Source organism: Mus pahari, chromosome 4 (genome assembly GCF_900095145.1).
Source record: "Mus pahari chromosome 4, PAHARI_EIJ_v1.1, whole genome shotgun sequence".
Lineage (NCBI taxonomy): Eukaryota > Metazoa > Chordata > Mammalia > Rodentia > Muridae > Mus > Mus pahari.
Window position 1 is genome coordinate 117858988 of NC_034593.1, and position 23142 is coordinate 117882129.

At 43.6% G+C, this 23142-nt stretch overlaps 2 protein-coding genes and 1 long non-coding RNA gene across 4 annotated transcripts in view; 1 reads left to right on the forward strand and 2 right to left on the reverse strand.

The window, feature by feature from the left end:
* Positions 1 to 1167: 1167 nt before the first annotated feature.
* LOC115063836 lies at positions 1168 to 1833 on the reverse strand. The gene is made up of 2 exons (XR_003843707.1): positions 1796 to 1833; positions 1168 to 1457 (listed from the first exon to the last, which is right to left on the reverse strand). It is a non-coding gene; the product is annotated as an uncharacterized LOC115063836 (long non-coding RNA).
* A 900-nt stretch (positions 1834 to 2733) lies between these two features.
* Positions 2734 to 7502, reverse strand: Gar1 (GAR1 ribonucleoprotein). Its single transcript, XM_029538047.1, has 5 exons — positions 7199 to 7502; positions 5656 to 5810; positions 5122 to 5181; positions 2985 to 3135; positions 2734 to 2744 (listed from the first exon to the last, which is right to left on the reverse strand). Exons 1-5 carry the CDS (start codon positions 7407 to 7409, stop codon positions 2734 to 2736), a joined length of 588 nt encoding a protein of 195 aa, XP_029393907.1. The 5' UTR covers positions 7410 to 7502.
* A 5610-nt stretch (positions 7503 to 13112) lies between these two features.
* The window catches only part of Cfi (complement factor I), a 38552-nt gene continuing 28522 nt past the window's right edge, over positions 13113 to 23142 (forward strand). For both annotated transcript variants that reach the window (XM_029537666.1, XM_029537667.1), the window contains exon 1: positions 13113 to 13249. In XM_029537666.1, coding sequence (XP_029393526.1) covers positions 13127 to 13249 — 123 coding nt within the window. In that variant the 5' untranslated portion in view covers positions 13113 to 13126. The remainder of the gene's footprint in view (positions 13250 to 23142) is intronic.

Sequence of the window (23142 nt, forward strand, 5' to 3'; positions counted from 1 at the left end):
CTGCAGACCCAGACCGAGATGTGAGCCCTCACCTGTTCTGGCCTTCAGGCCTTTGCTTTGGCCTCCATATCATAGCACTGATTCCATTAAGAAAAGTGGGGAGGACTCAGGCACAGGCACAATTATATGCTACTAAAACAAGTACTTAAGAACAAGTTGCTCCTGCCACAGCAGCCGTCCATGAGAAGTAACCAGCGAGGGAGACGCAATGCCAGCTGGCACACAGTTCCATGTTGAGATGGCCGTGTTTATTTGACAGCGACGGAAGCCAAAGCCAATCTCACCTATGACATGCCTACCCAGGAACTGGAACATGTGACAGGTAGTCAAGTATTTACTTAAAAATGAAGATAACATGTCAGTTTTTCTTGTAAAAAAAATTCTTCAGAAAACTTAATAACCCACATTTAAATTTCTACCCCTAATTTTTTTTTTTTTTTTGGTTTTTCGAGACAGGGTTTCTCTGTATAGCCCTGGCTGTAGACCAGGCTGGCCTTGAACTCAGAGATCCACCTGTCTCTGCCACCCAAGTGCTGGGATTAAAGGTGTGCACCACCACGCCCGGCTACCCCTAAATTTCTTAAACTATAGTTCTCCCATGAACAGAGCCACTCAAATCTTGATAGACTCGGAATAAAAATTTTTAAATAATTATTAACTGAAATAGCTTTATTCTGTGTACGAAAGTGAAATACAGCAAACACAGCTGTTAAGCCCCTATCCAAAGGCAGAGGTCATGCTAAGTAATTTTTTTTTTTTTTTTAAAGATTTATTTATTATATGTAAGTACACTGTAGCTGTCTTCAGACACTCCAGAAGAGGGCATCGGATCTTGTTACGGATGGTTATGAGCCACCATGTGGTTGCTGGGATTTGAACTCCGGACCTTTGGAAGAGCAGTCGGGTGCTCTTACCCACTGAGCCATCTCACCAGCCCAATGCTAAGTAATTTTAAAGCACTGTTCCAACAGCCTCATTTCACTGGAGGAGGGATGTTTTTGTTTGAGTATATTTGGTGCTTTTTAGGATCACTGTATATATTAAACAAATTTCAACATACCCTACCCACCACCAGAGTTTCCATCTGTAACCTAACGGGTTTAAGCTTTACTCTTTCTTTCAAACTTCAAAAAACATAAGGAAATAAAACAATTTATTTAATAAACATAAGGAAATAAAAAATTTTATTTAAAAAATCCAAATATGCTTCAAATGAAAAGTCCTGTCTTCTCTAAGCACCCACAGAGTGCCAGGTTCTGTACAAAGCGGGGTTCTCCTCTCTGAGCAGAGCTGGCTGTCCTGCTCCCCTTGTTTCTACGTGATGCTGCCGACTCAGCTCCACTGACGGAATGGCCTCCAGACTGCTCCAGACACAGATGTCAACCACAGCAGAAGCAGGCCACGTAGTGGGAACACAAGCGGTCAGGTCTGCCAACTGGACAGCTAATGTCCCCTTCCTGATAAAAAAAATAAAATAAAAAATAAAAAGAGGTTTTGCAACAGTGCTAGTATCCAAACTTAAACCTTAAAATCAGCAGGAATTCCTGTGATGCTGAGTACATTTACATTACCAAACACAACTGCCATTTGTATTATACGTTTTCTTCAAATTACTAACACAACAAAGTAACCCAGTGAAGAATTAAGAGAAAGCAATAAAGAGTTGTGTAGTAAAGAGCCATAAACTAAGCCAAGAACATCAGTGTTCTCCATGCTTGCTGGTGGAGGGAAATAAACAACGGAGAATATCAACCTACAATTCCAGTTGTTTAAAGACATCTCTGGTCGTACTCACCTCGGAATCCACCACCTCCTCTTCCTCCTCTGAAGCCCCCACCTCCTCCTCTTCCTCCTCTAAAACCACCTTAAAAAGGAAACAGATGTTAATTATAGCCTCTCATTTTCTGATAAGCTGTAAGGATTCTACAATTCCTACAATCATAGACTAGCCCCTTTTCTGTTTCTCACATGTATTTTCCATGTGTGCTTGCATGTCACAGCACGTACATGAAGATCACTGCATGCACAACTTGTTGAAGGAACTAAAAGAATATGCTTACACAGAAAGTACATATAAGACCACCTCTTGGCATATAATCAAATTACTACTCATTGATAGCTAAAAACTATAATTCATTTTTTAAAAAAATTCTTGCCAGGCGATGGAAATGCACGCCTTTAATCCCCGAGCTGGGGAGGCGGAGGCAGAGGCAGGCAGATCTCTGTGAGTTTGAGGCCAGCCGGGTCTAAAGAGTTCCAGGTCAGCCAGATACACAGAGAAACCCTGCCTTGTAAAACCAAAAGAGGAGGGGGGTGTCTTATACAGTCATATAATAAATAGTGAACTGTCTGTCATGCATAAGTCTCCTGTACCATGGAGATGGAAAATTCTACCATCCACATTAGAGTAAGACATTACTCACATGCTCATGGCAATGCGGGAATACAGAAGCCCAATCATACAGAAGTGCAGCACATACAGTTATGTACAGCACACAATGCCCCATAATAGTTAAAAACTGTTTGCAGCTTGTGTATTTACTTCTGTTCCCTTTCCACTGCTACTTTACAGTACATCCCATCAAAAGAAGCGTGCCTAGAGCAGTCTACCCCATCTCACCTGACTAGTCTCCATCTTACTACTCTACTGCACCAAGGGGCTATGGGCAGTGATGACGTTCTACAAGAGGGTTTGTGTAATGTACACAACAAAAACATGCAACACTGCATTTCTCAGAACATATCTGTCATTAAGCAATGGGCAAGGGCACTCTTATTAACATCTCCATTAAAACATGAATAACCCAAGGGTCTGATTTCCTTCAAAGGTAACACTAATTTTTTTCCTTCTATTTAAGTTATGGAAACAAAGCACTTCTACCCATACTGATATAGGAGAGAGAAATAAAAGTAAGAGAATTTTGGTTACATACAAAATTAAACTGCAACTACAAAATCTCATTAAAACCCCCACAGTAACTTACCACCTCTTCCACCACCTCGGCCACCGCCTCCTCTTCCTCCTCCTCGACCTCCCCTGCCACCACCACCGCCACCTCTGGGAGGTCCTTTCTCACCAGGAGGACGAGGCAGAAACCTCTGCAGCGGCAACAGCTTGTATGGGTCTATATAGAACTGCAAGTTGAGCGGTAGGTACAGTTAGTATGCCAAGGGCAGTATGCTATAGGCGAATCTACTTAGGTTCAAACCCCACTCCTGGCATTTACACTGCATGGCTCTGGACAAGGACTTAGTCTTTCCTCCCTTTAATTCTTAGGTTTCTTATATACAGAATGTAGATAAAAGTACCTATCACGAAGTTCTGTGAAGATCAAAAGACACATAAGCCAGTGCTGTGGACTGCACAAAAACACATAAAAATAAGGCAAATTCAACCCCATTTTAAATAAAAAAATATGTCCTAAAAATTTACATTTTCACTTAAGAAAGCTGCCAAGAGAAAATTATCCGAATTATAGTACAATTGGGAAAACTTTGGTAAATTAGCTATTTTAAGAAAGTATTCCATTAGTTTTTCCATCTACAACCAGTGGTCACTTGCTATTAGCAAGATGTCTTCATCTAATTTCCAGTTCCAAAGTGGCTCTTGGGACCGCCATTCAGTAAGCTCTTTGACAGCTGACTACCTTGTTCCTGAATCCACTGAATAGTATGTGCACTTGGCCACAGCTAAGCACTCCCCTTGGAAACTAGTCTACTTTATGTCCCTATTTGCATGGCATGCTCGTGGTGAGCTGCCACTGCGTGTGGTGTAGCGAGTGACCCTGTGTCAGTCGTTTAGATCTGAGATAGGGCCTGAAGCTCTCCTGAGTCCTGCACTGCGCCCATCCTTCCTGGACAGTGTCCCATCCTTCCTGGACAGTGTCCGTATATCGACAACCTCCCAGCATTATCTCTAACCTATACTCACCCTGTGAACGCCAGATCTTCTGACTACCTCAAGTACCTTAAACTCATTGTACCCCAAATGAAATTCACTGTCTCTCAACCTCTGTTCTCCAATGCAGCCTAAGTCAGTGAGTAAGATCATAAGGCACAAAGATTCTGGAATCCAACACCTAAAAATGGTGATAGTCACCACGCCCACTGACTCCTCCTCCTCTGCTCACAGCTCCACCTAGTCTCCATTTCCATGGACTCCAGTCTTGCCCCATAGCAACTGTGGCTTCTTACAGCTTACACCGCTGGTCCTTCCCTAGAGGGCTTTTCTGTCACTCCAGTGCTCTTTTAGAGCACAAATGTAAAGATCAAGTTCACCGTATTATTCAGAAACCATGTTAAAACTACAATCTAGTCTTTCTCAGGATGTATAAAGCTCCTTCCTACCTCACCAGCCTTTTTTGAATTGAGAACTTTCCCTACCCCATCATCGCAGACTCTTCAGTTTTCTCCATGTATATATAATACACTCCCCACTGTGGCTAGCCCAGTACTGAAGTACGTGCCTAAGGCATCAAAATTTTCCAGCCTTCTTTCCTGAAAATTCATTGTGGGTGCTACTTAAGGGCAACTGGGTCAAATTTATAAGAATGGGACCTTAAAGGATGCCATTTTTAAGAGCTGTCTTCAGGTATTTGTGATGCACACCAGGTGTAAGAATCTTTCCTGGTTAACTTAGCTCTCAGTTTCAAAAGCACCACCTCAAGGAAGGCTAAGACTAAATACAGATGTATGTGAAATCCTTTAGTATCTATCTACATATGCCAAGTATCTCAAGATGACCTGGAATTCACTACATAGCCTAAGCTAGACTCAAAGCTGCTATCCTGCCATCTCTGCCTCCAAGTGCTGGGACTACTGGCTAATTGTTACTTCTCAGCACTGATAAGCTTCCACTGCGTGTGACAGCACACGCCGTAATTGCAGGACTTAGGAGGTAGAGGCAGGACGATCAGATCAAGTCAGAAGCCAATGCAAACTCAACAAGCGAATTCCGGGCCAGCCAGGGCTATAGCAGAGACACTTGGGGAACATAACCCGGGGCTTGGGTACTACTGTGAAGCAGCCTCAGCACTTCACTTCACTGCCTGGAGGAGCTGTGACTGCCTCAAGGAAGACACACGCCGCCCCCTCTGAATCCAGAATTTAAGTTTGACTCACCTTCTGTAGCTTTTTAAAGGAAGATGCCTTCATGTTTTCTGACAATTTAACTGAAAAATACTAACAATTACATTAAGGAAAAAGTAAGAAACAAAAGATGCAAAAAGATAATAAACTTTTGAGTTTAAGCATTTTAAAAAGAATGCCTGGGGGGAACTTTGGTTTATGGCTCAGTGTCAGTCTCCAACATCAAGTGGACATGGCATTTTCTTTAAAATAATTAAAACAAAAACAAAACCCCACAATCAATACCCCACCCCTAATCCTACCGGGGAATCATTGTATGTAAAGGGACAGAAGAGCCAGTACAATCCGGTGGCATTTATCCAAATGGAACTCAGAGGACAGCCATCTCTCCTTGGCGCATCACTATTAAATATGGACGGATGCACTCCCTACAGATCCTCCTCAGTGATACTGTAGCTTTGCTATGTCACTAAATGAAACAATGAGTTTGTTTTGAAATTTCTGGCAGGGGAGGAAAGGATACAATTCCTTAACAAGATTACTGACTCATCCAATCAGAAAGGATACAAAATCTCTAAGTTGTCCAAATATCTCATCCACTTTCCCGATTTGTTCTTTGTTTTCTAAATAAACAGGAGCATTGAAGTAAGGCACCTTGTTTTCGTCTGTGGTACATTTACAAACGATGTCATCTTCACAGGGATGCATGAACTCTCCTAACACTGAAATAGCACAAGAAAACAACAAGACACAGAGCCACTTCAAACACTGACCAACTGCCGGAAGCAAGTCGTCTTGGCCACCTGTCCTTCCCCATATCTGATCCCCTCTATAGCAGAGCTCAGTTATCAACACTGTAGTTTTAAGTTAGCATGTCACTACATGGGACCTCAAAGAGACTCCCCGTCTCTCTGTACACTGTAAAATGGGGCCAGTCACATCTAACTGCAGCCACACCTGACACTCAGGCACCAGGAACAACAAACTCGGTGCTTACGACAGTGCTCACTCGCTGTTCGCCTGGTAGCCTGTCATGGCTGTTACGACTGCTTTAAACACTAGGTTCCATTGACTCTTCCTTCTTTTCCCCAGCCTTGAACTGTGAACCACGCTGGTTTTGTTGATCCCTCCCTCCTTCCTCAGAACTCGTCAGCACTACCACTTCTTCACCAGTAACTATCCCTCCCTGGGAAGTGTGCAAACACAAGGCACAGCTCTTTCTGTAACCTGGAATACCCATCACTAACTCCCATCCTTAACAACAACCAGAGCCTTTTCTTCTCAGTAACAGCCAAGCTCTACTTATATTTCTTTTGAAATCTTCTCCATCCGTGTGTCCAATGCACAGACTTCAGGCAGCATGGAACACAGGGGAACTGTGAATGTGGCCCAACCCAAGATGGTACACACACTTATTTACAACATGATTTTGCAGGGTGCAAGGGAATGTGTGTGCAAACTAGGCTGCAAGGTTATGGAGAGTGATTTGTGTAGATGACAATATCATGCTGCAATATTAAAAGGGCCACACGTATCTCCTAGCTTTCCCCTTTTTCTTCATGTCACCTTACTAAACACAGCTCCCAATCCCATCATTTAAGGCTTATTATTAACATCCCCTTGCCTTTAACCATTTTGTTCAGCAAACTCATCCTGCGTACAGATCCACCACTTCCCTCTCACTCTCCATGACTTCCACCCAATCTCAACGATTATCTCAAAATTACTTTAGTTGGGCATTTCTCTTGCCTTCTTCCAACCAGACTTCATTTTCCCTGCTTCCTGGTAACTGAAAACATGAGCTACGAGAGCTAAAAACTTGGCCTTGTGTTTCAACTATATCACTAGGGAATCACACTTAATCCTGAAAAGTGTCCTGCCCTTTAGAAGGGGCTAAGTATTCAATGCTGTCTAAGTCTCATCTTTTCAGTCCCAATTCAAGTTCACTTCCACACTGCATTTCGGTTCTCATGATCGGTCCCTTACATGCTATAGGACTCTGTCAGGGCACCCAAGCGACTTGCCTTTCGGAGACTTATCAAACGCGCTAATAACATAAACCGGACTCTATTCCCACCGCAAAGGCGGTTAAGCTTAGAAGACGACTTACAGACGACACGTTCTGGAGGCCCTTGATCTTGAAATTTATTAAAGCCTCCACGACCGCCCCCTCGTCCAAATCCTCCTCGGCCGCCGCCCCTGAAACCACCGCCGCCTCCTCCGCCGCCTCGGAAGTGGTTGTTGCTGCCGCCGCCACGGTTGAAACCTCCGCCTCCACCACCGCGATTAAAGCCTCCGCGACCTCCGCCTCGGAAAGACATGCTCTCTCCGGCCTGGCGAAATAGACGGGCCGCTCCTCCCGGTCACCGCGGGCCGATCATTTCTCTGGTCCCCTCCGCCTCGCTCAGGCCACCAAGAAGGGGACAGCGGTAAACGCCGCCCCGCCACTCGCCCACACGGCCAGCGGCGAGCGCGGAGAGAGCGGTGCCTTTACCCCAGCCCCGCGGCCCGTGCCTCGCCACCGCATCCCGAGCCTCGCCACCTCATCCCGCCCCGCCGCTGCCCTCGCCCTCCGCCGCACTCACCGCGCCACGTGCGTCTCCAGCCTAGCCCGGCGCGCGCGCAGAGAGACACTTCCGGCGCGCTCAGACCTCCTCGGCCACCGTAGCCGTGCAATGTTACCAGACCGGGGACTGGAAGGGCAGGTCTGCAGGAAGGACCCGTCACTACCGGGCGCAGCGGTCCCAATGCCTTCCCGGGTAGATCACACAGCACCGGAAGAGAAACAATAACGTCCAGCGTGACCCCCCAACCTTATCCACGTAAGGCCCACCGCGCTAGAGGTGGCGGAAGTGACGCGAAATCGCAGCGCCCTCCGTACGCGACGTTTCCGGAAGTGTGGCGACGCGTTGCCCTTGGAGACGGGGTTGTTTGGGTGGTTGAAGAGGCGAGCTGGCCGCGGTTGGTGCCACGCGCCGGGCTCTGTCACTTCTTGGGCTGCGAGAAGGTCCCGTCCTGACTCTGCTCCACGGAGTGGGGCCACTCGAGCCGTGCTCCGCTCAGGGTCCGGCAGGAGCGCGTTCGAACCTGCCACCGCCAACCGAGGGTGTGTGTGTCCTAATATTAAATAGAACTATTAAATAAGGAAGGGTGTGTGTTTGTGTGTGAGCTGACAGAAAGGCAACCGTTTTTAAATACTGTCTCAATGTCTTCATCAAGTACGCTTGGAACTCCGAGAGGCTACGCACCCATCTCTAGATTACACCTCACCTCATCTCGTCTCGTTAACACTCTCATCTCCGACATCCGTTTCCTTACATCACCAAAACTTCACTCATAACAAAAGAAGCGACCTCTAGTTCTTAAATTTGGTTGACTTTTGTATCTGTATTGTCTGAAACATCTCTTGGCATTTGACAATACCACCGTTTATTTGAAAGAAAGTAGAGATTGATCCCCATATCAGAGGGTTATTGTGAATAAATTTTTGAAAGATCTTTGTAAAAGATACAGAAACATTCAGAATTCCAGTATGCCAATTGTCCTAAACTATAAACTTCTTGAAAAAGTACACACCAGTCCCAGATATTAAATAAAAATGAACAAATGTGCTTTTTTTTTTTTAAATTTTTCAAGATAGGGTTTCTCTGTGTAGCCCTGGCTGTACTGAAACTCACTCAGGTTGGTTTTGAACTCAGAAATCCGCCTGCCTCTGCCTCCCAAGTGCTGGGATTAAAGGCGTGCGCCACCACTGCCCAATGCAAATGTACTTTAAATTTAGATTGTATAACCATATATATATATACAATTATATATTCTATTTATTATATAATATAATAACACATGTATTATATAACATATAATTATAATAAAATACGTATTCATAGTTTATATAATAATTATTACATATGTAATTTTACATACTATATACATACATATACATATATAAAATCAGCACTATCCCTACCTCTAATCAAACCTGATGGGTTTTTATTGGTTCCTGTGAAATACCTTTGTATTGTCATAGCTGAGTTCAGCCTTTTTGACACTGCTACCTTTTTTCATTGCCACTCCAAATCACTCAATATAGTCTAAGCATTTAGATGCTCAAACATCACAACAGGCAACATCTCCCATTCTGGGTCCCAGACTAAATAAATGCTTGTTGACTTAACTTCTTCAGTCTGTACTGCATTTGATGATATAGTGAATTTAATAAAACTGCTGCTTTGCATAGTCTCATACTCAGCTCCCCCATCGCCCTGCACTTTCCCTTAGCAGCATGTCTAAAGCTTTTTATATGACTAGTAATCAGTGTGTGCACGTAGCATCCTCTGCCCCATCAGGCTAGAATTGCTGCCTTGCTTTCTTTATGTGTCTTTGTTAGACTCTTCCTCTTTCCTGAAGTAGCTGCATTTTCCATCCACTAGAACAGCCCCATATTCTGACCATGGAGGAATGCTCTAAATAATTTTACCATTTCCATGACCCCTGCATAAAATTTACATGCACACATATACATGCATGAATGTACACACTAGAACAATAAACTTTATATTACACAATATTTACCCAAGCTTTTTAAAACTGTGGCAAAAGATACATAGTACAAATCGTCATTATTCTTAAATTATCCCGTGCTATTGAGTTCATTCACATGGCTGTGTGATACAGTGCTCTTTTGAATAGAGAGTGATGTTTTCACTGTTAACCTATGGGGCTTGGGAGATAGCTCAGTGGATAAGAATGCTTGCTACACAAGAAAGAAGGTCAAGGTTAAAATCTCCAGCATGCAAACAAAAGTTGAGCCTGGATGCTTGTAGCCCAAGTTTATCAAACGTTGAAAGTGAAACTTTCTTAGCTTTTCATATTCCATCATGCCCTGGTTTGCTGTCTGTAAGTCTAGTACTGGGATAAATTCCTTTCTTTCATTTTCTTTTTAATAATTTATGTTTGGTCATGTACAAATCTCTTTTCCTTTTGCTTCCTTCTTCTTTTTCCCCTAAACTTCCCAGTTCTCCTCATTGGTGGGAGAGACAACTCAGTGGGTGAGGAGAGTACTTGCTGCTCTTGCAAGAGGAGTTCCTAGTACCTGCTTCAGGAGGTTCACGGTCATCAACAACTCCAGCTCCAGGGGTTCCAGTGCCCTTTTCTGAACTCCATGGACACCTAAACACACATGGCACAGACTTACACATAAACAAATAAAGATAAATCTTTTTTTTTTTTCTGAGACAGGGTTGTTCTGTGTAGCTCAGGCTGTCCTGGAACTCACTCTGCAGACCAACCTGGCCTCAAACTCAGAAATGGGCCTGTCTCAACCTCCTAAATGCTGGGATTAAAGGCACAAGCCACCACTGCCCAGAAAATAAATCATTTTTTTAAAAAAAGAAATTCTACTTATTACCTAAGGTTTAAAACTTGTTCAGTATTTTTTTAACAGATGAGAACCTTGATTCTAGTTTAGCAATAATTTAAAGCATAAAAGTTAACTAGAATTATCTTCAGCAGAAAAGAAAATCATAAACATTTTGCATTCCCTGGGGCAGTGAGCATTCACTGGGAGAGTGTGCATTCACTGTCCCCTCAGTTCTTGTGTTGGTTGGGTTTTTGTCAGCATGACACAAGCCAGAGTCCTCTAAGAAAAGAAAAACTCAAATGAGAAAATGCTACTAACAAATTTGCCTTTGCAAGCCTTTGGGGTATTTTCTTACTTGATGATTTGTTGTTGCCTTTTGCAAGCCGTTGGGGTATTTTCTTACTTGATGATTTGTTGTTGACTTTTGCTACTTTGTGGGTTCTTCTTTCTTCCACCCATCTCCTCACCTTTTCTTCCATCCTTTCAACTCCCTAACACTAGGTAAGTGAGAGCAAAAGATAGAGGAAAGGAAAGAGATCTCTGAATAAAGTCAGGGGTCTGAAAAGGGTGATGGTATCCTTGTTAGACTACATCCTGCTGATTAGGGGCACTGAGTTCTTTGGGGGCAAGTTTGATCTTCACCATCAGGATATCTAATTCCTTCTTGTTGCTTCTTCTTTGTGCATGACTGCCTAATAAACCATGACCAGCCAACAAGCAACCCACCAGCCGATAGCTCAACACCAATCCACCGCCTCTCAGGGGGCTGACATTTATTTATCCTCTGAAAATATCCCCAGAATTCCGAACATCACAAAATTCCACCCCTGCAGATGTATTTGAGAAATGGGTGTGTCTTTGGGGCCTGCAGGCCTAGTTAATACCAGGCCTAATCATCCTTTGGCTTCAAAGGATCTCAGAGTATTCATATCTTCCAACAAGAAAGCCTACGAAACAACCTGCCTACCACGGGTACTCTCAGTAGAAGAGGTGCAGAAGTTGGCCTACGCCCATGCATTATACCACGTATACCATGACCCCCAAAAGGTAGTACGGCATTGCGGGATTTGCTGAGTGCGGAGCCAACGTGAGAGCTATCGGCCCTCCAAGAGGACTACTGCTATCCTCTAGGGATTCATGGGCACATTTAGCCACAGCCTCATGTTTAACATCGTGTCTCTCATAGAAATGGTACAAGGGTCTGGGAACAATCAAGGGATACAGGCAGGAATGACTACACTACCATTGCTCCCAGTGGACAGCTCGGAGTTCTAGACTCCCTGTCTATAGTCTGTGGAGTTTGATAGAGGTCTTGGTCTCCAAGGTACCACAATTTCTCCAGGGGTACACTAAGAATGCTCTGTGTGATGTGGCACACATCTGTAATTTTAGTATTCAGGAGACAGAGCAAAAAGGAACCCTGTAGTTTGAGGACATCCTGCTCTGCACAGCCCTGGCTACATTATGAGACTGGCACTCTGCCTCAAAATAATAGGATCAACAAAATCCCATTAGCAAAGGAAAACTAAAGCCGTTTCCTGGTGCACACTTGTCTCTTTGTGTCTAGACACCAGGAAGAAAGCCAAAGGCTCTGGTAACTCAGGGGGAACCCGAGCTCCTGTAATCGAGCTCCTGTAATCGCAGTGGAGGTTGAAAGGAGGAGGTGTGTGATCACGTGACTGCTTGAGTGACTGTGTTGACAGTAAAGAAATAGAAACAGCAACTTTGAGCTAAGAATGGAAGGCAGGACTTCAGCTCATGCCTGGAGGACACTGTGGGTTATACCGTCAGATAAGCCACTGAAGCCACAGAGGTCAAGCTCAGAGGGAAGGCGTTAGGGAATTAATGAAGAAGAGACCATAGCCAAGCATCAACTGTGGCCTCGCCATGAACGGCAATCAGAAAGAAGAGACCTGGGGAAATTTTGGAAGAACTACTTTTGGAATATATACGGAAGTAGTTCAAACTGTGAACCAGAGACACAGGTGAGTCTTCCAGACACACCCTGTGTGGAAGATCTTGCCAGCCGCCTGTGAAGAATGCCAGAAAACACCAGACGACAAGCACGGATCCCTCCGTGTTCGTGTCAGCTACTGAGACCTAGTCTACTAAAGGGCAGAGCCTCTCTGACTGAACAAGGTGTGGTGTAATCACCCAGTTTTCCTCTGAGGCAGGGACCTGAGCAATCATAGTTCTCCAGAGCGCCCCACAGGCAGGCTTTGTTGACTCCACATAGAGATCCCATTTCTCCCCTCTGCTCTCCCTTTTTTCCTTGGGCACTGATGCCTGACGGGGAGTCTTGCCCCTAGAGGACGCAGACAGGCAGCATTTCAGCTGTCACAGATCTCTCCCCAATCTTAAGCCAGGAGTGTAATTTTATTTATTAAAAGGGGGGGGGAGGGGATCCCTTCCGTGGTACTTTCTGTGTTCCTTGGAAAACAGATTCGAACTGGGGCATTGTCTGGGCCAAGATGGAGCAATCTGTCTCCGCTGGTGCGAGCACTTCCTATTGGTGGACTGCCTCAGGTATTTACTGGGAAGGCTGGTTGGTTTTTTTTTTTTTTTGGTTTCAGTTACGGTAAAACTCTGGCTATTAGCCAAATCCTCTAACAGTTCAAAAGTACAAAGCTCTTTAGGAGGCTTTCCTTTTTAAATATTTTTTCAGCGGTTAAACATTAAATGTCAGGAGTGTATCTGGATGGACAAGGGTCTCCTGTGGAGACTGGGCCCCCGCACTCCTCCAGCATGAAGTGTGTTCATCTCATTCTGCTTCTCTTGGCTTTCCACTTGAGTTCTTCCAGGGTGAGTGATGTGATTTTTAATGGGAATTCTTTTCATGGTACATTTTAAAGACTATAAAAATATAGGAAATTTCTCAAAAGACACGATTTAGACCTACATATTACATCAGGTCAGTTTTGTTTTGTTTTGTTTTGTGTTTTTGGTTTTTGGTTTTTCGAGACAGGGTTTCTCTGTATTGCCCTGGCTGTCCTGGAACTCACTTTGTAGACTGGGCTAGCCTCAAACTCAGAAATCCGCCTGATTAAAGGCGTGCACCACCACCGCCCGGCTATCAGGTCAGTTGTTATATACAGTATAATATACAGTAGCAGGTATTCTGTATTAATATCTTGGTAAAAGGAATTTAAGGAGATACTTTTTTTAAATATGCTTGTACGTACCTGTGCATCAACATTGAGTTGAACAAGAACTTGGTTGAGTCGTTGCTATAATTTACTGTTCTATTAAAACAGTAAAGCATCCTGCTCCTTCTGTGTGTGACCTATAGTGACAGGGAAATGATAAGATGGGTTCTTCCTCTGGTATCCCTTTTAAGGAAATTGTAGAAAGATGATTAAATAGGTCAGAGGGGAAATAATAAGCAAGATGTAAATTACCTTTGAAAATGCAAAACAAGGGGGATAGTCTAGGATCATAAAGATCTTATTTAATTGCAATGGTATAACAGTCTGCTGAACCCAGTATACATTGAAAGTATTGTTGAGTGGGAAATGTAGGAATGTAACTGAACTTCACAGTGCAGCCTACTCTCATTTAATCATGCTCAAATAACTCAGTAAAATCACTCAATAAAGGCCCATTTTTAATGAAGTTATGAATTATAATTATATAATGTGGAGTTTACTGAATATTGTTCTGATACTGGGCATTTTGTATCCGTGTCAGGGCATCAAAGCACTTTGTCTAAGGTGTCTCGGCAAGATGACATTGCTCACCTAATGACCACGTGGTTGACGGGGAATTGTGTCCCTGCTTTCGTTTTTTTTTTTTTTGTTTTTTGTTTTTTTCCCCAAGACAGGGTTTCTCTGTATAGCCCTGGCTGTCCTGGAACTCATTCTGTAGACCAGGCTGGCCTTGAACTCAGAAATCCGCCTGCCTCTGCCTCCTGAGTGCTGGGATTAAAGGCTTGCGCCACCACACCCGACGTGTCCCTGCTTTCAACAGGAGGCCGGCACATAGCACTCATCTAAGAAAGATCAAAATCTGTAGTATAGTTTCCTCCTAAATATTTATCATTTAAATACTAATGTAAAAAGGGGGGGGGGAATTGTAAAATCTTTTTATACAGATACTTGCAAAAATGGTAAAAATACCAGATGGCAAATACCTTCAGTGAGAGATCGCCCAAAGCTGAGAGGTCAGGAACAGACTATGGAACAAGCGAGAGTAACACTGGGTCATTGCAGCCCTTTCGGGCAGACAGGGAAGCAGGTATTTTAAGTACGACTTGTCCCCCAGGTAAATAAATCTATCCCATTAGAGTGTCCCATATATACCTTTGCTGTGCGATATGCTGGTCACAGAAACAGCAGATTGCAAGAGAGCTTGTTCACCCTTCAGCCAACTGGAGACAGGAGAATTAGTCTTTGCCTCTGAGAAAGGCTCTGGTCTAGTCACAGCTGAGGATCACAGCAGGTGGTTGGAGGTTAGGAAACTCTTGTGCATACATAATCAACCATCTCCCACAGCTACCATGGTAACCCACAGGTCAGAGGCTGAACTACAGCAAATAACTAAAAGTAGTAGGGCTTAAATCTGGAGTGGGTTGGTAGTTGTCTTCTAGATTCTCCTAGGGGTAAGGCCTCCCACCCTTGCCCTTTCTCATTTCTCATTGCTTAGGGATTGGGGAAAGGACTGACCTGGGTGTAGACTTGAGTTAGAGGGCCGAAACTACTCAGAACTATTTGGAAGTATTTGGAACATGGAATCCATTTGGTACTGTTCAGATAGTGAGTTAGTATTAGAAGACCATCCCCATTGACTAAGCAATAGGAACACATCTAGTCGATCATCCAATGGGTCATTATTCATTCATTATATACTTAGCTTTGGTAGACTATTCTGAACAGTGACCTGAGATCAATCAGGAATTCACTTCCTCATTTAGAGAAATCAATACCTAGAGTCTGAAGCCAATCAAAACTTGGGTGATTTCTAAAGCATGATTTCCTTTTCCTGTAATGTTCCTATAGATGGGATGTGGTAGAGTCATATCTTTTGCAAGATAAATTTAACTCATGTGTTGGCTCAGTGGCTTGACATCCTTCAGTCTCACCAAAGAACTGGCCATTGGGGGCACTTCATGAAGTCTAGCCCAGAGATAATGCTGCGGATCGAGATGCTCGCTTTTCCTAAACTTCATAAGGACCCAGGCTGTAGGGCAAAAGTTGTACAGGAGACCATCTGGAGGAAACATCAGCTGCTAGGAGCAGCTTTATTGTATGGCAGTGAGACTGGTTCTCAGTGATTATGCATACCCGACAGTGTCTGTCACTTTCAAGTTCCCTCCGAGTCTCCCATTTCATAAGGGCTCAGTTGGACCATCTGTGTGGGCCCCCTCTACAAGCAAGACAACTGTCAAGGCCTGGGCCCAAGTCAAAGCGGCTTCCAGACAACTGAAGTGTTTTTAAGAGTATCTGTTCTTCATTATGAAAAACAATGTCGCCGGGTGAGGTGACGCACACCTTTAATCCCAGCACTCGGGAGGCAGAGGCAGGCGGATTTCTGAGTTTGAGGCCAGCCTGGTCTACAAAGTGAGTTCTAGGACAGCCAGGGCTATACAGAGAAACCCAGTCTCGAAAAACTAAAAAAAAAAGAAAGAAAGAAAGAAAGAAAGAAAGAAAGAAAGAAAGAAAGAAAGAAAGAAAGGAAGGAAGAAAGAAAGAAAGAAAGGAAGAAAGAAAGGAAGGAAAAACAATGTTGAAGTTAATCAGTTTATAAGGAGTAAAGTTTTATTTTGGACCAAAGTGTTGAGTATCTTGGTCCCTCATTGCCAGGCACTGCTGTTTTGGGCCTGTGATAACAGTGCATCAAGGCAGAACTGTGTGGGAGAGGAGACCCATTCACTTCATGAAGACCAGAAAATGAAATGACAGGAATAGATAGCAGTTTTGACATCTCCTTTGAAAATATTAACTTGCTTCCTGTGACATCACTTCCTTCTACTATGCTCCATTTAAAAGGTTCCTGTCACACTATAAGCTGGGATCCAAGGCTTCAGCACATGGGCCTTTAGATCCAAATGGAGAATATGACTCCTCTCTTCTACCTGGCCAGTGGGTTGAGGTCACCAAGAAGTATGTAACTCCTGATGAAAGACTGAGCCACCAAGTACATCTCGACTTGATTTTTGCAACAAAGGTTTCTCCATTGCCACTTTAACACAGCCTGAACTTCAGTAAGATTTTAACAGTTTCAGAAACCCTTTCAGTCTCACAGAACAAAGTTTTCACCCAATCACAGTGTCCACAAATACTACTGAGTATATTAAAAAAAAAAACAAAAAACAAAAAACCTTCAGTGGCTCTGGGCATCATAGTAAAGTCAGTCTGCCAAAAATTTGCCAATATTCTCCAGCTCTGACGCCTTTGGACTAAGCTCCTTTTGCTATGAGGGGAGCCCCCTTGGGTTGCTTTTGTCACATGCCTATGTATCCCTTAGTTACCTTTTGAACAGTCCTGTAATATTATTCTTTACCATCACAGTGTGTGCTCTGGTATGTTTGCCTTAGCACATCCTTCATAGCAGGTTCAAAGACGAGGACTTAATCGTCTGTGGTATATAAGGGAGCCAACATTCTTTGAGTCTGGGAGTAGGGAGAACTCCAATCAAACCCCCATTGGTTGGAACATTCTTGTGTGTGCTGTGTGTGGTCTATACATGTGTACTCACCCATGTGGACATATTGGGAGGACTGAAGGCAAGCTTCATGTATTTTCTTCAGTCACTCTCCTTTTGAGACGGGGTCTCTTGTGTCTGGCTTTCATACGGGGACTCGGATTTCAAAATCAGGTAGTCACTCTTGCTTGCACAGAGAACAGTTTACTCACTGAGAAATATTCCCATGCTTTTTCAGAGACAATATTTATGAAATCCCAAGAACTGGCAATCAGGGTCCTTTGGGGGAGGATCCTAGGTCCTCCCAGGCCTGGCTATTGACTTTCTGATTTGCTCGATTGCTTCCTTGAACAGGCAGATAACTTGAGATCCATTGCCACGGACAATAACCACCGATTCCAGAACAGCTCCTGGTGAATCTGAAGCTTGCTAGCATGTTCGATTTCTCCCTCTTAAGTGTTTAACAATCTCTTTCTTTCCAAATTGATCCATGGGGTGTGGTGTGTAGTTTGGTGTTAGAGCATGTGTTTAGCATGTGCTGGGTCCTGGATTTGATTCCCAGAACCACCAGCACCATGAACACCATCACCACCACCACCAACAATGATTTCTTGAGAATGAACCCCCAAAAGCATATTTTGTGCTCTCTTTACCCAGATGGAGGGTCTTTACCAGGACTATAAATTCCATCTTCTATGCCAAGGGGCTCCTGTTACCATTGTTGTTTGACATGATACCACTAGATACTCATCTTTATAAGTTCTTGTTCCATAGGACCACTCCTAACTGTGAACATCCTATGGTGGCAGGCCTGTTAGAAAAGGGTGGCTGGAGTAAACTCATCCACTCATCTGGCTGTCTGGATACAATCACATGCAAGTTCTTTAGTATGTGTGATTTTTTTCCACATTATGACGTTATGATTATATGGAAGAGAGAAAAAAGCATCATTGAGATCTAGAACTACAGGTCAACTGGATGCTCTAGTCTGGATGGCGAGTTGTGGTTTGACACCACTAGGTCAGCATCTTCCAGAGTCTGGCTAATGTCTCAAATCTTGGCTTTTGTATTAGTAAAATTAGATGTTAAGTGTGACCAGAAAGGATAGCTGAAGTTATATACAAGAAAGGTAGCCAGCAGATGTTTAATATGTTTCTTAGTATGTTATTTCAGTGGCTATGGCCTCAAATTTGGAATTCTTGGTGTGAGACAAATGTAAATGTTTATGTAGTCTTCCTTTCTCCCCATCCCAGACTCCCATCTACTCAGATGTCCAGCCTCATCTCTTAAAAGGTTTCTTTAGTTTATTTCAGCTTAGAGGACACAAGTCTGTTCCAGTGATGGTTAGATGTCTGCAGGCTCACTCTAGCATAGATTCCAGTAAATCTCATCCCAACAATTGAATAGTACATTCAGCACATGCAGGAAATGATTCTCTTAGCATGTGTTTCTAATTTGACAGTCTAAGAAGTAAGAAAATAATATTTTTAAGATTTCTTCTGAATCGTTGTCTTTCCAGAAAGTTTGGGAAGCTTATATTCAAAATTGAGTAGTTGGCCTTATGCCAATGAGAAAATCCAACAGTGTGTCTCTCCTCATCCTAGTCACCTGGGGTCCATGAAAGATGCTCTGACAGGAACAATGGGGTCATCATGAGCTGTAGCACTCATTCTTGATCACAAACATGAACTGCATTTGGTGAAGCACTCATTTTCCAGTGTGGGGGGTTTAAATAGGCATGGCCTCCATGGACCTGTGTGTTTAAATGCTTGTCCCATAGGGAGTGGCACCATCAGGAGGTGTGACCTTATTGAAGAAGGTGTGGCCTTGTTGGAAGAAGTGTGTCATTTTAGCAAGCTTTGCAGCCTTGTATATGCTCAAGAGAAGCCCAGTGTAGTCCCAGTCCCCTTCTGCTGCCTTTGGATCAAGACGTAGAACTCCCATCTCCTTCTCTAGCACCATTCCTGACCAGTCATTACCATGTTTCCCACCATGATGATAATGGACCAAACCTCTAAACCTGTAAGCCAGCCCCAGCTAAATGTTGTCCTTTATAGCAGTTGTTTTGGTCATGGTGTCCCTTCACAGCAATAAAACCCTAAGACATTTATTTATCCTCTTCAAGAATTCTATGCAGAGCTGGATACATAGCTCACAAACTATGAATGCTTAATGCTCCTCTGGAGTTCAGTTCCCAGTACCCACATCAGGTGTTGTACAACCACCTGTAACTCCAGCTTTAGGGAATCAGATGCCCTTTTCTGGCCTCCACAGACACCTGTATTCATGTATATATACACATGATTAAAACTAAAATAAAATGTTTAAAAGTTCCATGTGGGTAGAGGCATCCCTTTTTCTTTTTCTTTAATAGTTCGTGTGCTTGCAGAGGATGCATTGGATCGCTTCCATGGAAGGTACCCCCCTAAACTGGACATTGGAGCAGGGCTTCCTATCTTAGGACTGGTTACTCCCTGTGGTGGGTCGTACAATGCTGTTTGAATCCAAGCACCTGCTAATTTCAGCTTTTGATGCTCCTGCCTTTCTTAAACCTGGCCCTTGCAAGTGTTACAGGCAATTTTGCAGTTGAGAATATGCACCCCCAGAGCTCCACCTACCTCCTGCTATTTATTTTGTGTACTCTGGCCAATTATGGCTAGCTTTGGTTGTCAACTTGACATACCTAGGAAGAGGAAACTCTGGTTGAAGAAATGCCTCCGATAAATTGATCTGTGGGGCATTGTCTTGATTGATGATTGATGAGGAAGGGCCCAGTGCGTTGTGGGAGGTGCCATCCCTTGGACAAGTGTGCCTGGGCTGTTAATAGAAAGGTAGCTGAGCAAGCCAGTAGGAAGTGTTTGTTTGCCATGGTCTGTGAGTCAGTTCTCTAGGATCCTGCCTTGAGTTCCTGACTTGGCTTCCCTCAGTGGTAGACTGTAATCTATAAGCCAAAATTGTTTTGGATCAAGTTTTATCACAGGTAAAGAAACCAAACTACAACACGAGTGGAAGTCAGCTTCATCATTTCAAAGTTTCTGTTGTCCCTGAATCAGTGCTTCAACCATTCTAAGAATTCCGTAGGGACCTCACTGTGTTTTCTTATTTATCTGTTTGTTTAAGCTGCTTTGCCTCGAGACTTGTATTAACTACTTTTCTGATACTGCAATAAATCACCATAGCCATCGGGTGTAGTGTTGTACACATTTAATCCCAGCAGCTGGGAGTCAGAGGCAAGCAGATCTTTGTGAGTTCAAGGCCAGTTTCATCTACATAGTGAGTTCCAGGATAGCTAAAACCACATAGTGAGGCCCTGTCTCACAAACAAACAAACAACACTCCATGACAAGGCAATTTATAGAAGAAGGGGTTTATTGGGGTTTGCAGTTCCTAAGGGAAGAAGTCTATGATGGCAGAGTAGAGAAATGGCACCAGGAGTTTAGGTGGCAGGCAGGGCAGCAGGAACAGAAGGCTGAGAAGTCACACCTTGAGTCACAAGCAGGAAGGAGAGGAAACCTCTATTGAGGAAAACAGAGTAATACCTTCCAGTATTAACACTGTTCAGTCTTTAGAGCTGTGATTGCATGATCAGGACCATGTCTGCCAGATGGAAGGCACATTTGTGGGAAGCTTGCATTAATAAAGAAGTTCACTGAAGTATTATTTCTAGTAGTGAGACCTGGGAAACAGGTTAAATTGCTTCTTTGTGGTGTCCAGCTATAGGGCCATTACATGCAAATTATAGTGGTCAGGGTACTGGAGAGTAAACTAAGTCATCAATTATATACCACTGACCCTGACCTCTGGAAAACCACAAAAACTAACTAGGCCAACGATATTTGTTTTTATCCTCAAGGCAAAATAATAGAGTTGATTTCAATACAGTTTTTTCTTTTTCTTTTTGTTTATTTCTTTTTCTTTTTCTTTCTTTCTTTTTCTTTTTCTTTCTTTCTTTTTTTTAGGGGGGCAATTAGAGATAAGCATGCAGGATCCCTCTCTTCTTGCCCACACTGTGAAGCCATCTTCCCACCAGCTCCAACTGCATTCTGGGAAAGAAGGGATATTTGTTTTTAAAAAATAATAAGAAAAAATCCCAACCAAACCCAGTAAGGAACATACTGAATTTCCTATGTAACTTGAAACAATTCACTATTAGGGACTAATAAACATCCTACTTTTCAATCTAAGCAGAACATTTGCTAGGTAAGAAGTTGGGGTGGGGGGAGAGTTGTATCTGGCCCATCACTTACAATCAGAAGCAGGACTCTCACCTAAGGATGGTGCAAGCTGAATGGACCAATCAAGCCAGGGAGAAAATGTATAACTGAAGACAACAATGAGAGGAATTACGTTATAGTGGGCAAAACACTCTTCCATTGGGAAGGATTCTGATACAGATGTTTACTCTTGGGATACAACTCACTCATCTTGAAAGAGACAAAGCTTTATATTGCTCCTCCTCCTCCTCCTCCTCCTGCTCCTGCTCCTCCTCCTCCTCCTCCTCCTGCTCCTCCTACTCCTGTTCCTCCTCCTCCTCCTGCTCTTCCTCCTCCTGCTCCTCTTGCTCATCCTCCTCCTCCTCCCCCTCCCCCTCCCCCTCTTCCTCCTTCGTTTAACCTTCTGTCTTAGAGTTTCTATTCTTGCACAAACATCATGACCAAGAAGCAAGTTGGGGAAGAAAAGATTTATTCAGCTTACATCTCCACATTGCTGTTCATTGCCAAAAGAAGTCAGGACTCAGGAAGCAGGAGCTGATGCAGAGGCCATGGAGGGATGTTACTTACTGGCTTGCTTCCCCTGGCTTGCTCAGTTTGCTGTCTTATAGAACCCAGGATGGGTTACCAGCCCAGGGATGGCACCACCCACAATGGGTCCTCCCACACTTGATCACTAATTGAGAAAATGCCTTACAGCTGGATCTCATGGAGGCATTTTCTCAAGGGAGGCTCCTTTCTCTGTGACAACTCCAGCTTGGGTCAAATTGACACACAAAACTAGCCAGTACACCTTAAAAAAAATTTTTTTTAATCCTTAGTGTTTTCCAAGGAAATCATTGTTACAGTTGGATAATGCCATAGTAATTAAGTCACCTCAACATCCCACTGATATATATGTATACTTTATTTAGTATACAAATATGTAGACTGGACAGGAACAGGCTGATCTGTGATGGGCTCAGCTAGTAATGGCCTCTCTCTTAATACTTGGTGGTCAACTTCCCATTGGCTAACCAAAGTCACATGCCAAACCCAGAGTTCAAGTGTACCAAACTACACCTTGCCCCCAGGAAGAGGCACAGCTAAGGAACAAAATGAAAATCAGGGCTATGTGCCTCATGTCACAATTGTCATCATGTCACTATTTGCACAGGTTCTGGGATGTTTGTTATTTATGCCTTCTCCTGTGGGCTTTCGATGTCTTGCCTGTTAACTCTTCTGTGGTCTGTTTCTCCATCAAGTTAAGGATTAGAGCCCCAGAAGTTTGCAGACCGCAAGACTCATCCCAGTAAATATAGCACAGAAGCACACATAGCTAACTAACAAAGCCAAAGCCTCTCCAGAGAGGGAGCAAGCATTTGCCCTCTTCCCAGGAGTCTGGATATATATATATATATATATATATCCATCCATCCATATCATTTGTCCTTCCTGGACCTGGCACAATGCATTTAGCCTGTTGGGTCATTTTAAATGGCAGCAGGGTGAGACTGGGGGATAGGAACCTTTGAATTTATAGAAAAGAAAGGTTGCATAGCCCACCCCCCAGAATTACCCAGTCACCTTCTAGAGAGGCAGAAAGCCTCACAAAGAGTTTCTTGGCAGTTATAAACCATAGCAATCCCCAATTGGAAAAGGCAAGTTGGATTTGACCCAGAACCTCCCTGCCCACCCGTCTACCTATTTAATAATTAACAAGCTCCTGTCTTCCCTCCATTTGATCCTCAGTAACTGAGAACATTGCTTTTATTTAGTCAAAACAGGATGAGAAGGAAAAAGCTACTTACCAAAGATCATATAGCTAGCCAGCAGCAGAAATACTTTTTAATAAGCACTTACTTT